Here is a 16,791-nt window from a genome sequence, read left to right as displayed (position 1 = left end):
AGCAAAGAGCTTCGCCCCGCGTCGGACCGCGGGGCGGCCGGGACAGCAGCCTGCGGGGAGGCGATGCGGTGCGTCAGGGACCGCCGGAGAGTGCGAGGGGCGGCAAGTCCCAGACAGGCCGTCTCCTGGCTGGGGAGGAGGGAGCGGCAGGTCCCAAAGAGCCCCTCGCCGCCGGCGTCGTGGTGGTGGGGGGATGCGAGGCCGGTTGGCTTCAGACTAGAGATTTCCCTTCCCCCGAGGACGTGTGTGAGGTTCAGGGCCCCAGAGACCGCTAGGCGGTTGGGACATGAGTTTAGCTGTGGCCTGGCCCCTTCCCTGTTCTGCGTCTGGGCTGGGGGAGCCTGTGTGTGTCGCTCTGCTGTATGTTTGTCTGTTTATTTGGGGGTGTTTAAAGCTGTCTGGGGCAAAGGAGCAGCAGGTGCCTCTATTGGGCACGTCCCAATGACGCCGAGTGTGACACTGGTTTTTACAGGATCCTCAGGTTAGGGGTCAGCTCCCTCGTTGTCTGCCGATTCTATTGCTTTTTTCCCCTTTCCTTTTCCAGTTGGAGTTAATTATTTTGCATTTGAAATGTTTTGGAGTTTGGACCAATAGTGTCCGCAGCATGACCCTACTTGTTCTGACTGGCATTACTTTATTTAGTCCTGGAAGAGAGGATGCCAAACATATGATCCTTCTGGGGATCACAAATATTTTGTTAATCTTTTTTTCTTTACTTTTAATAATATTTTAATGACTTTCATTACAGAAGTATCCAGTCTAAAGAGACTGAGGTAATAGAAGTAAAACTAATTTAATGAGCAGTCATTTTGATTATTTAACATTTGTTCTTTCATCAGAATCCTAAATTACAAAGACTGTTTTTGTCTCAAGCTTTTGTTACATCTTTGGGTTTTAAGCCTGCAGGAAGTAGTATTGCTGATTCAGTGTACATCTGTCTCTGTACTGGGAGACAGTATGTTCTTTTTGAATTCCTTTTGTGAGTTCCCTGTTCCATTCCCTCGATGAGGTTATCGTTTAACCACTAACTGATCATGAGTAAACCAAGAAATCAGACCTTGTCCTGTGGAAGTTTAAACCCTTATTTGTGGCTCCCCTTCCCACCCCCCAGATTCTAGAGAATGTACAGGGGTATACTTTTTCAGCATTTCACCTTTGCCACCAAGTTTAATAATGTAATTTCATTTTTGCAAAATAGGGATTTTAATAGCTATGTTTTAGGTTTTATGGCAAGTTTCATATGGGTAGGTTGGTTCAAAGCCTTTGTTGCAGCTTAGGTATGCAAATGATATTTATAGTTGTGTTGATCTTCAAGGACAAAGTGTATAAAGTAGATGTGACTTCTTGTTGATCTAGTGCAAGGTGGTACATAAGCATATACTGTAGGTCAAAAACATCTCTTAAGATACTGATAAAGGGGCCTTCTTGATCCTGAGCTTTCATGTGCTGTGTCTTACTAGACCAACAAATAATGCCATTTACCATATATGTACATCTGAAACTCTGAATTTTTTAATGTACATTTGTAAAGGTTGAATAATTCACTTGAAAAAAACTCCAAAACATTTGAAATGCAAATGCTTTAGAAATATTATTTTCTCTTTTCCCATTCTCTTCATTTACAATCGTATTCTACTTCTTATCCATTATGTTAGAAATTTTAATTATCTATAATCAAATAGAGCTTAAGCCCAGAAGGGATCACTAGATCATCTAGTCCAGTGATTCTCAACCAGGGGTATGTGTACCCTGGGGGGTATGCAGAGATCATAAGGGGTACATCAGCTCATCTAGATATTTGCCTCCTTTTACAACTGGCTACATAAAAAGCACTAGCGAAGTCAGTGCAAACTAAAATTTCTTGCAGACAATTTGTTTATACTGCTGTAGATACTATACACTGAAATGTAAGTACAATACACCTCTACCCCGATATAACATGACCCGATATAATGCGGTAAAGCAGTGCTCGGGGGGGGGGGGGGCGGGGAGCTGTGCACTCCGGTGGATCAAAGCAAGTTCAACGCAGTTTCACCTATAACGCGGTAAGATTTTTTGGCTCCTGAGGACAGCGTTATATCGAGGTAGAGGTGTAGTTGTATACAAATTGATTTATTTTATAATAATATGGTAAACGTGAGAAAGTAAGCAATTTTTCAATAATAGTGTGCTGTGACATTTGTATATTTATGTCTGATTTTGTAAGCAAGTAGTTTATCAGTGAGGTGAAACTTGGGGGTATGCAAGACAGATCAGCCTCCTGAAACGGATACAGTAGTTTGGAAAGGTTGAGAGTCACTGATTTAGTCTGACCTGCAGTATATCAGAGGCCACCAACACCATCCAACACTCTCACACTAAACCCAATAACTGAAATAAGACCAAAATATGACTAGACCAGTGGTTCTCAAACTGTGGGTTGGGACCCCAGAGTGGGTCGCAACCCCATTTTAATGGGGTCACCAGGGCTGGTTTGGCCCCTTTGCCTGGGATGGTGGGGCTCAGGCTTCAGTCCCCCCTTCTGGGGTTGTGTAGTAATTTTTGTTGTCAGAAGTTGGTCTCAGTACAATGAAGCTTGAGAACCCCTGGACTAGACTATTACATGCCACAGGCAGAGAATAGGAGGGACTCAGGTGCACCAGTGCCTGAGGTCCCTGCCACTAAGTGAGAGATTTCTAGATGATCCCCAGCAAATTATGTAAACCCCATACTGCAAAGGAAGGCAAAACCTTTACAAGTTTGCTGCCAGTCAGACCTGGGGGGAAGTTCCTTTCCGACCCCCACATATGGCGATGAGTTAGACCCTGAGCTTGTGAGCAATAACCAACCTGCTAAACACCTGAGAGATTGTTTGGTGCTACCTCTTAGCACCAGCCCACCCTGTCCAGTGTCCCATCTCCAGTTGTGGCCATCTCTGATGCTTCAGAGAAAGGAGACAACCAAAAAAAAAAAAAAAGCGCAGAATATGCTGTTGGGTGGGGAATCCCTTCTTGACTCCTGCAGCATGAGGTTGCAGGAACACAAGGCATAAAACGAAGGGACCCCAGGACTGCTGACCTGGGCCCCCACTCCCTCACAAATAAACCCGCTGCACAACTGCACTCATAAATTTGTCCGGCTCTCTCTTAAAACCAATTAAGTTGTTTGCCCCCAGAAATCCTATTTGGGAGGCTCTTCCAAAGCCTCACTCCTGTGATGTTTAGAAACCTAATCGCCAGCCTGAATTTTTTCATAGCTAGTTTATACTCCTTTGTTCTTGTCTCTTCATTGTCCTTTAGCATAAATAACTCTCCACTCTCTAGTATTTACCGTTCTGAAGTATTTATACAGAGCAATCATATTTCCTATCATCCATCACAAGCCACACTCTTCCAGCCTTCTCTTATAAAGTAGGCCCTCCATTCCCTTCATCTTCCTAATAGCTCTTCTCTGCACCTGTTTCAGTTTAAATTACTCTTTCTTGAACATGTTTGACCAAAATTGTACAAGGTATTTCAAATGTGGTTTTATCATTGTACAGTGGCAATAATACTTCTCTATCTGTACTGGAAATGCCTTGCCTGATGTCCTATGATCACATTTGCCTTTTTTGTAGTTGCATCACATTGGTGGTTCACAGTTATCGTGTGATCAACCAGTAGTTCCGTCTCTCTTCTTTGACACTTCCAACTGATGAGGCCCCCCCCATCTTATAGCAGAAATTTTTATTAGACCCTAAGTGCATGATCTTGCACATTGTACTATTGAATTTCATCCCATTTCTGTTAGTCCAGTCTTCAAGGTCATCTAGATCTTCATATAATATTCCAGTCCTCCTGTGTATCACTCCCAACTTTGTATCATCAGCATATTTTAGTAGCGCATACATACTTTTTGTACCAAGGTTATTAATAAAAAATATTAAATAACATTGGTCCAAAGAACTTGAGGAACTCCACTAGCAACCTCCCTCTGGTCTGATAGTTCACCTTTTAGCAGAACCTTTTGCCTTCTCCCCTTTAACCAGTTTCTTAACCACTTTACAATTCTAGTACTAATCCCCATCTTCCCTGAGGTCAGACTAATGGGTATATAGTTATCTTGATCGCTTTTTTCCCCTTTCTTAAATATAGGTCAGATGTTAGCTATTCTCCAGTCATACGGTACCACAAAGAATAGATTTTTATTAAAAATTGTTGATACTGGACTAGTAATCTCATGTGCTAGTTCTTTCAGTATTCTGGGATACATGGTATCGGGTCTCCCTGATCTGAGCATATTAAGTTCTTGAAGTTTTTCTTCCACCTCATTTGTGGCGATTTCCATTTCAGTCAGCCATCCTGCCTTCATGCTCATGTTCCAAATTATCATCCTTATTGAAAACTGAGGCAAAGTATTCGTTTAGTTTTTGGGCCGTTCCTAGATTATCATTAATCTTTTTCCCATCCACACTGCATAGTGGCCCAACCTCATCCTTCCTTATTTTCTTTATATATATACTTTTTAAATTTCCTTGGCAGGAGCAAATTCATCTTGACTTTTAGCAATTCTCGTGTTATTCCTACATTTTCTAACTTCCAAGATGTAGCTTTCTTTGCTGATCAGTCATTTTTCCGTTCCCTATAGGCTTTCTGTTTACTCCTGATAATCTTCTTGAGGTGATTATTCATTCATTTGGTTCTGGAGCCTTTCTGTACAAGTTTTTCCCCAGGTATTTGGGATGCAAATGGCAGACAGTTTTTGTGTCCAGGCAGACGGCACACACTTCTGTTCTCTGTATCTGGCCTATCAATTCTTCTTTGTATGGAGGCCCCAGTTACATAGACCTACCTGTCTCTTCCTGATGTTCATCTCTTATGTTCTCTCCCTCAGGCTTTTGTACATTATCCTCATATTTTCCATGCGCTCTGATCCCTGGCAGTCTTCATATTCATAAAAACTCTATAAAGGTTTCCTTCTGAGTCTTAAGTTGCAGATCTGTCTCAGTAAATTTCATTTAATGCCTGTCTGAATGGGTACATACCTGTAAAATCTCTTGAAATTTCTTATAAAAATTATTTGAGCAAAGAGATGCTTTAGCATTGGGGAAGTTGTATCTGTTTTTTGAAAGGTGACATCAGCTGAGTTATTCTTCAGAAAATATGTATCTGAAAAATAAGCTTATAAGAAAATGTAAGTTAAGGTCTGAAAAATTGTTCCCCTCCAAGCTTTTAGCTGTGAGTTTTTACTAAAAATAGTAGTAGAATCTAAAGTTTGCTTGTCTGTGCCTGGGAAAGAAGGCTCTTGTTTTAAGTTAAGTAGAGCAACCTAATTAGATTACACTCAGGTAGGTTTAAAAAAACCAAACACCTTGTCATAATCTGTTGTGAGATCTTAAATGATATAGAAATTAAAGATCCAATAGATGGCTGAAAACATGTTACAGGAGGAACAAATGGAAAAGGTTAATAAGACAGATCCTGATGAGTTGTTTCTTCTTTCCAGGTGAAGACTGCAAATATCCGAGTCTGACTGGAGGGAAAGTTCCACTGTACTCAGGCTATCCTGGCTTGAACACTTTAAGGATTTTTTGGTACTTTTTAATTCAAGCCAAGGCGGCTTTTTAAAACCATGGCAGATGTAGACCCAGACACGTTGCTTGAATGGCTACAGATGGGGCAGGGGGATGAAAGGGATATGCAACTAATAGCTTTGGAACAGTTATGCATGCTGCTTTTGATGTCAGACAATGTGGATCGTTGTTTTGAAACGTAAGTACATTTCTGTTCTTCATTTGCAGGAGCTTTCTGTCCTCCATTTTCAGGCTGTGGCAGTGTTATTTAACAACTTTTCCTTACTAAGTAGGTATATATAAAGTTTGACATGCAGAACTAGAAGCTTCTGCAGTCTTGAAAATGTTATTACAGAAAAAAATGTCTATTGCTGTGCCCACGCTCACTTCCAGAGTATTTTGAGTACCTACTCATTTTGCAGTGAATGAAAAGTATGGCAACTGTGCAGTGGACAGGAAATACTAATTTGTACACAGTTTTTTTGTTTGTTTTTTTTTAAAGCTTGTTTGGTGTTGAAAAACTATATTCTTGTTTACCCCATTAGAGAGCATTACATTATCTGTTTTTTTAAATAATAGAAAATAGCCTTTTTACACTAAAATTTGAACTATTCTGTTTTATATTAAAATGCCCACTCAGAGATTTTTAAGTTTTCTTCATGTGATATACAGTAGCTCTTATTTTCAACTCTGCAAGCTAAAAAAAATCATTAACATAACTAATGCTGGCACTTAATATTTGAGCGTTGATGATCCATAGTAATGTACATCAAATATATTAGTTTCTGTAATTGCTAAATAGTGGGTCTAGAAAGGATGGATTTCGATACAAAGGCATGAACAGAATTTGATCCTTTAAAACTTTTTAGTACCTAATGCAGTGGTTTCCATTCTCCTTTTTGTTGGAGCCCTCTTTGCAGTGTTTTGGTGGATAGTCCATCCTCTTGTCTGTCATTGCTCCTCGGGTTTCCATGTCTCTCTGTCATATATTAGTACAATTTCTGATTTTCTTTTCTGCTCCTCCACCTCTGCTCCCCCTACAGCCCCCCCATTTTCTTCCTCCTCTTTTCAGTCTAATCACTAGAAGAAGACCTTGGGGTTGCTAGAGGGTTCCCTAGTGCAGTGGTTCTCAACCAAGGGTCGGGGGGCCACAAGCAGGTTTCGGGGGTCCTCCAAGTAGGGCCAGCGTCAGACTTCCTGAGGCTCAGGACAGCCAGCCAAAGCCTCACTGCATGGGACTAAAGCCTGGGGCCCTGAGCCCTGCCATCCGGGGTTAAAGCCAAAGCCTGAGCAATTTAGTTTTGCAGGAGCCCCTGTGGTGTGGGGTCCCAGGCAGTTGCCCTGCTTGCTACCCCCTAATGCCAGCCCTGGCTTTTATAAGTAGAAAACCAGTTGTTGTGGCACAGGTGGGCCATGGAGTTTTGTGTGTGTGTCAGAAAGACAAAAGTTGAGAACCTTTGCCCTAGTGGATCTCTTGGGTAGAAGTATATGCAGTTGTGTCTGAACTGAGTGCCGAGGGAACATTTTTGTATGCATGGCAGGGACCTTCTGGATTTTGCAGCCGTATATGTGTGAACAGCTCCTGTAGTAGGAGTAGTCATGGAGGGTTGTATGGCTTTTAAGGAGTCTCTATATTCCATGGTGACTTGAAAATCAGAAATTGATATAAAAATGTATTCATTACTGTGTTTTTACAGAATACTTTAGTGATTAAAAATGAGTCTGTGGCCTGAAGAGTTTACAATCTATAGATATAATTAAGCATGGATATTTGTCACCAAGATGTGCATTTACTGCTCCTTTCCTCTGACTGTCAATCCCTACTTGGGCATGGGTCCTGCCACCTCAGGCTGAAAAACACTAATTTACTGGCTTCTTAATTTGGCTTCATTGACATAGGTTTGAGCAAACAGTTGAAAAATAACTGTTCTAGAGTATATTTTAGTTGGGTTGTCCACTTAAATTCATACTGCATTGAACAAAAGTTGAAATGTAATCACAAGCTTTTATAGAAAGATGTTCATTTCTATATTTATTCAAAAATAGGTCTGAAATATAAACTTGTGAAACGTAAAGCTTTTGGGGTGTTACTTATTTTATTTATAGCAGATTTTTTCTTTAATTAAATAATTCAACTTCTAATACAAAGCTTTTGGTTCCTGTATATTTTGTGTTCCTCTGTGTAAAAGCATATCTGATGAACATTGTGCTGTTGTTATAATGTTGTGTGATTTTTTTTTTTTTTTTTTTTTTTTAAACCGTTATGATTTATGGTTCCTAAACTGAGATACTTGAGTTTCAGGAGAGGGAGAGAGACTGAAGTGTCAATTAAACTACTTTAATTATTAGTATTTTTTAATAGACTAGATTTCAAGTTGATTTTGTTCCTTTATGAGCCTCTGTTTACAAAATGGATTGTGTCTTGAAATTGGTTGCAATTTATAGGTCAGTGCTGGCCAGCCTGTCCACACATGTTGATAGCATAACTAATAGTTCTTGAAAATACTTATTGAGTTGCTTTTCAATAATATTTTAAAAGAAATGATGCCTTGTCTAAATAGGGGATCACTGTGTGGCACGTGTGTTACAAAACATAATTTTCAGTAATTAATCTTGAAAATAGTTTCAGGGCATGGCCCAATTTGTAATGTAGACAGCTCTCTGACCTCCAGAAAAATGTCTCTGCGAACTTAAAAGCATGGTTGTTTGTGGTATGGCAAATCTGTGAGATGCCAAAGCAGATGTTATGCTTTACGACCTTTGATCTGTGAAGAAATGTGATAGTTTATTTCAGGAACCAGTAAAGAGTGGCTTTGATTGGAAAGGATTGCTTTGAAAATCAGAGTTGAATGAGATCAAATCTTGTATATTTTCAGGATACAACATGTGTACTAAAATTAGTGGGAGATTAACAGTGTGAATTGCTGATGCTGAGCACGCCTTTGAACACGACAGTGAAATCAGTCTCTGAATTTAGAGAAAGTTATGACCAAGTCAGAAAAATGGGGAACAAGCATACAAAAATGCTTGCTCAGTATCATGATATAGGTGGAATCTGAGCTTTATTGGAGCAGATTCCAGGGTGTAAAACTAATGACAAATTATGGTGCCAAGTAGTTAAAGTTTTAATGGCTGTGTAACCCAAGATATTGGCATTTTACAGATAATGAAATTTTCTTCAGTGGTTAGTAACACTAATGTTAATGAGTCACTATTTCATTCATCTTCTAGTGACAATGATTCAGAGAGAGACTGATTGTTAGTCACTCAGCAACTACAATGGCTAGAATTTCAACCAGGAACAAAAACACCAGTAGCTCAAGTTGCTAAAACTTGATGGAGTAGAAACATAGTTCAGTTTCAGACAGCTGAATTTGAGGAATATAATTGTTAAAGCTAGTCAAATACCTCTGTAGCCGAAGGGAACATTCCCTGAGCTGGGAAAGAGAAGACCAAGAGTTGAAATGTAACCTCTTATGATTGTGTTTATATTTCCATGCATCGCACCATCCTTATTATTGACAAAGGCTTCAAATCCCATTCCTATAAGGTAGTTAGGTATAGGTTGCCACTCCATTTTACAAATGAGTTTTTTTTTTTTTAAAGAGAGTTTACAGAAAGGCACTGCAGGAATAGAAGCTAAATTTCTAACATGGCAGCTCCAGTCAGCTCTAATCAACTACATTGTCTTTCAGATTTATTATGTTAAGGCATGGGAAAATGTGATTTTTTTTTTTTTTTTTTTTTTTTTATAATTTCAATATATAATAGCGATATTTATTGTAAAGCTTTTTTTATTTTTTATCAATTTCAGTTTTCACAGTTACATGAAATTATGGTCGGTCAACATCACATGTCAAAATATACAAAGTAAATATCCTTAAATCAAACTCTAATAAATTTTCAAGTAGCATTTTTCTTACTTTGTGTATCCGTAAATTTAGATTATTATGACAAGTATTTTTTGTCAGTTTGTGTGTGTACATATAATCAAAATTTATTGATAAAAATCTAATCCTTCCAAACATAAATATTCTTTGGTTATCCTATCTGTAACCACAGAACCACACACTGTTTCTCTGGATGCATCTTCACTGGAGGGAAAAGAATGTTCTTACCTCATGTTAGCTGACACATGGTAATATAGTAAGATCCGAGTGCAGTTAAGACAGTTTGTAGTCTTGACACAAGTTACACAGGTTGAAGTAAAGACTGTGGGGGAGCCTCGGGTTTACCCTGACCTGTCAAAACAAGAGTTTGTAGTTTTAACTAGGATTTTACCTCATGTTAGTTATTATATGTTAGCTAACATATGACATGAGAACAAATCTTTTTCCCCCTAGGAAAGATGAGGTCCCAGAATCAGGGATATAACCTGGGATTTCCAATGTGCTGCTGTTGTCTAGCAAAAAATTGTGTAACCACCAAGGAAAACATGTCTAGTCCTTCTCTGTTGGCTGAGCTAAACATAGGCTAGCAGTTACTCCTGTAGCTCCAGAGGTAGGGCTCTGAGCTGGGAGCCTCCTGTTTACTCATGAGAGGGGCTGTTGTAGTTGCTTGTGACAGTTTTTTTTGTAAATTTGCTTTTTAAAACTTTTTAATTCACACAATGAGACTACATACCATAACAGATTTGTAATGTAAGAACTAGTATAATTTTTGGTGCTTTATACCATCATTTACAGTAACTTCAGCAGTGTTAAGGTAAAATATCTTTCTGAACATATAGATTATATGACCACCAAATATACTCATTTGATGATAGTCTCAGGTCACTGTTAAGGTTTTATGCTAGCGTGCAAATTTGATTAAGTAGGGGTAGGTATAGGTATTGCTTTTTGATATCTGTTGTAGATGTAAGTGAAATCCTTATAGATTATTGGATTGGGTTATCAGCAGTGTGGTAGGTAATGTGAGAATGCAATAAATGCAGAACTTTTATTTCCCTGCTTTTAAGGTTTTGAGTTGGATGTGTGTTGTGACCTTAACTGTCACTAAGCAAACCTTTTCTGTGCTTTAACTACTAAGGGCTTGTCTAGACGTACAGTGCCACTGTAGGTGCATAGTGAAGATGCTACCTACACTGACAGGAGAGCTTCTCCTGTTGGTGTAAGTACTCCACCTCTCAGAGAATTGGTAAATATGTCAATTGGCGTAGCCCTCAAACTTTACTATAAAAAACACTTTGAGAACACTGCTAATTAAATTGTGGACAACACAGAAATTGGTATAGTGGTGAATAATGATGAGGGCAGAGCAGTCAGACAGAGCCATTCAAATAAAATACATTTTACTACAACCAAATGCAAAGTTAATACTTAGGAACAAGAAATGCAGGCCATACCTAAAGGATGGAAAGACTGTACTTTGCAAAACAATGATTTTGAAAAGCATTTAGGGCAGCGTTCGGTCAACATCAGCAAAATGTCTCGCAGCCCACTATCGGATTACCCTGATGGGCCACATGCGGCCCACAGGCCGCCTACCACTGATTTAGGGTTCATAGTGGACAAGCAACTGAACGTGAACTCACAGTATGATGCTGTGGTATACAGGCTACTGTGATTGTTGTGATGTATGAACAGGAGAGTAGGAGTAAGGAGGGGATTCTAGCCTCTGTGTATGGCATTGAAGATAGATACTGGAATTCTGCATTCAGGTATGGTGTCCAAATTAAAAAAAAAAAAAGGGGATTTTGAAAAATTGGAGACTGTGCAGAAAAGAGCCACAGAATGATGTAATGCCTTACATGTTGGAGAGAATGCCTTACCGTGAGAGGCTTAGAGAGTCCATTCAGTATCAAAAAGAAGATTGAGAGGCTACTGGATTACAGTGCATATATACCTTCGTGGGGAGAAAATGTCTGGTATTAAAAGGCATAACTATGACTGGAAGATAAAACCGACAAATTCAAAGTAGAAATTAGGCACAAATGTTTAACAGTGAGGATGATTAATCACTGGAACAAATTATTGAGGGAAATGGTGGAGTCTCCATTTCCTGATGTCTTCAAATCAATAATTGGATGTCTTTATGGAAGACATGCTTGGTTAAACACAAATGATTGGGAAATAATACAGGAATAACTGAGTGAAATTTGATGGTCTGTGATGTACAGGAGGTCAGATTTAATGATTAAATGATGTCTTCTGGCTTTAGACACTAATATTCATAGATTAGTACAATTTCCAGAGCACTATGCAAAGCTAATTAATGTGCATAACACTGAAGAAGATTAGAAATAATATCCCCATTTTATAGATCGGGAATTGGACAAAGAAGTTAAGTGACTTGTTTGGGCTGTTATGGTTGTGAAAATAACATTGCAAACATGAATTTAATCAGGTGGTGCTAGACTGTTTCTATGCTAATGAGTGACTGTGTTCACTTTAGTTTTAGTCTTAGGGCTTGTCAATTTACCGCTCTGTAATTTTCTCACTCAGGGGTGTGAAAAAACACACCCCTGAGTGCAGGAAGTTTCAGCACTGTAAAGCGCCAGTGTAGACAGTGCACCGAGGCTGGGAGCCACGCCCCCTGTGGAGGTGGGTTTTTTAGAGTGCTGGGAGAGCACCTGCTGGAATAGCTGCAGGATGTGTTGTTTCCTATATGGCAGATAATTGGACAGAGTGCTGAGAACAGGTGGAATTTGAGGCTCTTATTCAGTTATGATTCCAACTGGTAGTTACAGGGTGGGATCCTCCTACCTGGGGTGGAACAGGATTTGTGAGGGCAGGTTTAAAGTTTCTGCTCCATGACAATGCAATTAATTTAAAACGCTGAAATAGAGTAATCTGTTACAGATTAATCATTTAATCTCAAAATTTGACTATGTTGATTGATAAATTGACTTTTCAGTTTGTTCATTGACCAGAATATCCTAAAAGACTGAATTTTGTTGATTTATGTTGAGATACAAGGTGGTACACCCACATTTAGCCTGATGCTGTTCCTTTGTTGTTTTGTTGGGTATTGTAACGCCTATCCCCTTCTTTGGACTACCACAAATGTATAATAATATGTTTTCTTTGCAATGTTGTTTGATTTAAAAAAATGCCAGAATTATAGAACACCCTTGCAGAATATGTAGATAATGATTAGAGGGCTGACTGTATTTTGGACTCTCTAAACAAGAAAGCTGTTTCGTCGTTCTTACTTAAAAGTAGTATGTATCTGGATACATAGAGTCAGATGTCATTACAGATTTAGGTAAAATTAATTTGATTGTCCTTATATGTCAAAACAGCAAAGAAAACTGCCACAGAATGAGATTATCAGCAATATAAATGGTATATTAGACAGTGCACACTTCTTACAATGTATAGAGTCTCTCAGTCCTTTATTTCAGTGATAGTTTTATCATCTTAATGAGCTGTTCATGTTAAATGTTATTTCCAAGAATTTATATTTCAAACTCTCTAAAGGTGCCATCTGTGCAGGATTTTCATTCCTGGGGTCTTAGCTCCTCAGAGATCAGGATGACTCCCTGAGCAACAATGTCTTCAGAGCAAAATGCAAAACCCACTTCTTTGACATACCTTTCTGCAATTACACCACATCTAAAAGAAAATTTAAAAAGAGCTTGCTGTTGAGAGGGATGATAATATATAATAGAAAAACAACGAGGAGTCCTTCTGGCAAACTTTGATACTAACCAATTTATCTGGGCATAAGCTTTTGTGGGATATAACCCACTTCATCAGATGCATGGAGTAGAAAATACATGAAGCAGGTATAAATGTACTGCACATGAAAAGATGGGAGTTGCCTTACCAAGTGGAGGGGGTCAGTGCTAACAAGGCCAATTCAATCAATGTGGATGTGGCCCATTCCCAGCAGTTGACAAGAAGGTGTGAGTATCAACAGAGGGGAAATAATTTTTTTTTTTTTTTTTAGTGACCCAACATTTTTAATTTTCAGAAAATGTTTTTCAGGTTGCTTTAACTTCCCACAGAGAGAATTGATATTATATGGAGTTTGTGGGCAATGATCTTTATTTTCTAATAAATTCATATTATTAATGAGGGCATCTGAGATAGTCTCAGACATAAATAATAGCAGTATTAGAATACATTATAGATATTGTAATTATAGACAGATTTAAAATCAATTTATCTAATATAGGGGACAGAGACTGTCCTACTAAATAGGGAGACAAGATTTCCCTATTAATACCAATTACAGATTGAAGTAGGCATTAAGGACAAATGTTGATTTAGAATAAATTTGATCTCAGAGACTCTTATAATGTATTAATCATAAACCAGTGCTCCAATGAAGTCTTTGGAATGTGATAACAGAAGAATCACAAGGATCAGCAAAAGTGCTGATCCCACTATAGAAACAGTGAGTCATGTGTGGACACCCACAATGAGAGATGTACAGTAAATACGCCTCTACCTCAATATAATGCTGTCCTTGGGAGCCAAAAAATCTTACCACGTTATAGGTGAAACCGCGTTATATCGAACTTGCTTTGATCCACCGGAGTGTGCAGCCTCTCCCCCCCTCCCCCCCCCGAGCACTGCTTTACTGCGTTATATCAGAATTCGTGTTATATCGGGTAGCGTTATATTGGGGTAGAGGTGTAGTAATAACTGCAGCACTAACCTGTTGTCTACTCAACACCCTAAAGCTATCTCCTTGGGGTTTTTGTTTTTGTTTTTTTAGGACTCTCTCAAGACACTTTTAAGAATTGCCTGACCGGTGTACTTAAATTTATTAAGTTGTTATAATAAATAATTTCAGGTATTAAAAACTAAAATCCAGAAGGAAATATTTTGATTAAATTTTAATAAGCATTTTCTTGACATTTTAAAAAAATCATTTTGAAGTATAAATCATTGTTTGACCTGTGTTTACCTGAACTTTATAAGCCGACCCTCCTCCCCCCCCTCCCCCCAAGATGCATAAGTAAAAATGGAAATTTTTTATAACCCATTCATAAGCCGACCCTATAATTCAGGGGTCAGCAAACTTTGGCTCCCGGGCCATCAGGATAAGCCTCTGGCGGGCTGAGATGGTTTGTTTTCCTTGAGCATCCGCAGGCACGGAGGTAAACCTAAGTAAACAAAGTGTCCCAGCACGCCAGCTGCTACCCTGACGGGCCGGGACAGCAACTGGTGGGGAAATATTTTTTGGGGGGGAGAAGCTGAGAGTCAGGAGAGTAACCCCTGTGACCACCCCCACATGACCCTAGCTTAGCTCTTTAGTGTTGTTACTATTAGTATAGAGTAGTTAAGTTTCCTTTTGCCCATTAGTCTATATAGAAAAAAAATTAGCATAGCTTAGGCTTGGTCTACACTAAACCCCCAAATCGAACTAAGGTATGCAACTTCAGCTACGTGAATAACGTAGCTGAAGTCGACATACCTTAGTTCGAACTTACCCCCGTCCAGACCCGGCAGGCAGGCTCCCCCATCGACTCCGCGTACTCCTCGCGGCGAGCAGGATTACCGGAGTCGACGGGGAGCACTTCTGAGTTCGATTTATCGCGTCCAGACTAGACGCGATAAATCGAACCCAGAAGTTCGATTGCCTGCCGCCGAACCAGCGCGGTAAGTATAGACAAGCCCTTAGTCAGTAGTCTAGAAACAACTTCCCCGCCACCCTAATACAGGGGTACTAGGATCATGGCAGAGGCAGTTAGCAGGATTTAAGACTTGTTTTCCGTGTGATGCTGTCATATCCATTAGTGATGGACTCTCATGGTATCTGAACTGTCTGAGAATCACGCAGAATATGTCTTTCTCTAAGCACACCGAGAGAGCAAGGGAGGAGGCTGAAACTTTTCCTGTTTGAGAAGTTGATGCAGACCTCCTCAAACTCAGAAGATATTTGGAGAAGCCTCAGCCTGTGGCGCTCCATTTCTGTCAGCACCCTTTTAGAGCCCTGTAAATCCACAGATATCCGCTTCATATCTGCGGACCATTTTTGAGAATAGTGGATCGAATCTTTTTGTACAGAGTCCCGACAGGTTTCACTCCAGCATATGGAGGAGGAGTCAGCTAAGACTGGTCTTCATGTTTCACGGTCAAAGATAAAACTGCAAAATCTAGGGCCAGGTCCACCCACGACTCCAATCTCTTTGAACAACAAAACTGTCGAATCAGTTTTCAGCTTTTGCTATCTGGGTTCTATACTTACCTGCTCCTCCAAATCTCACATGGAAGTTCTCCATCGAATTGGCATTGCAGCATCTGCCATGGGCTGTTTACAGCGGATATGGAATCAACATAATCTTAGTATGACAACCAACTTCAGGATTTATTCAAGCTGTATCCTTCCCATACTGTTGTACGGCTGTGAAACATGGACACCACGCCACTCAGACTGGACAAAGCTGGAGGCTTTCCACACAAACTGTCAATGTCGTGTATTGGGCATGAACTGGAATGACTTCACCTGTAATGCAGAAGTTTATGGTTGCTCGGGTCTACAGATTACTGGGGCCATTGTTCTCAGGCGGCACCTTACACTTTTTGGAAATGTCGTAAGGATGCCACAAGACGTTCCAGCAACCGTCATTCTCTGGGTGGCTTGTAACATCCAGGATAAAACTCCACCAACCGAGGGGTGGAGGCAGCCCAGAGGAAGAACCCCTATTACGTGGGTTCACCAAGTCTGCTCTGATGTTGAACTCTCAGGTCGTCAAGCCTTTGTGGTTGTGCAGAAACAGACCAAACTGTGAACAGTCGCTATGGCAACTGTCTGGCTATGCGTTGAAGAGAGAGAGGATCAGATGCAGATACCAACCACACAGAGTTCTACTCACCAGCGGTGCCTGGCCCATGGCATCTGGATTGGGTGGCCCGGGAGGCGCAATGCGCTGGGGGCCGGCAGCCAGTAGCTGGGACTGGGCAGCAGGCTGGAGTCTGGGCTGTCCAGCACCCGCTCACCATGCCACGTCCTGTCCAGCAGCTCGGGCCCTTCGGGCAGTGCCAGTGTCCCCACCATGGCCCAGCCTGGCAGCAGTGGCCATGCTTCTAGTCCCGGGCCTGGCCTACCGGGTCTTGGGCAGCAGGGCCCACCCCTGGCCACAGGGTTTGGTGTAGGCGGGGCCCCAGCGCCCTATTATGATGCAATACTCACTGCTGCTGCCGTGTGCTGTCGCTCACAAGCCCCCAGGAGCAGCATGTAATGTGTTGCCCCTTCCCCCCTCTGCGCCGCCCCTTCTCCTCTAGACCCCGCCCCTGTGCTGCCCCTCACACCAGTCCCCGCCCGTGCACTGCCTCTTTTCTGCAAGACTCTGCCCCCCCCCCCAC

At 40.6% G+C, this 16,791-nt stretch overlaps 1 protein-coding gene across 7 annotated transcripts in view; it reads left to right on the top strand.

Moving 5' to 3' along the window:
• HECTD1 (HECT domain E3 ubiquitin protein ligase 1) overlaps window positions 1–16,791 on the top strand; it is a 111,874-nt gene that overhangs the window by 8,991 nt on the left and 86,092 nt on the right. For all 7 annotated transcript variants that reach the window (XM_054028760.1, XM_054028763.1, XM_054028761.1 and 4 more), the window contains exon 2: window positions 5,464–5,729. In XM_054028760.1, the coding sequence (XP_053884735.1) occupies window positions 5,590–5,729 (140 nt within the window). In that variant the 5' untranslated portion in view covers window positions 5,464–5,589. The remainder of the gene's footprint in view (window positions 1–5,463; window positions 5,730–16,791) is intronic.

This window comes from Malaclemys terrapin, chromosome 4 (genome assembly GCF_027887155.1).
Source record: "Malaclemys terrapin pileata isolate rMalTer1 chromosome 4, rMalTer1.hap1, whole genome shotgun sequence".
NCBI classification, from domain to species: Eukaryota; Metazoa; Chordata; order Testudines; family Emydidae; genus Malaclemys; species Malaclemys terrapin.
The sequence above is the reverse complement of the archived record's forward strand: the minus strand, read 5'-3'. Positions and strand labels throughout refer to the sequence as shown.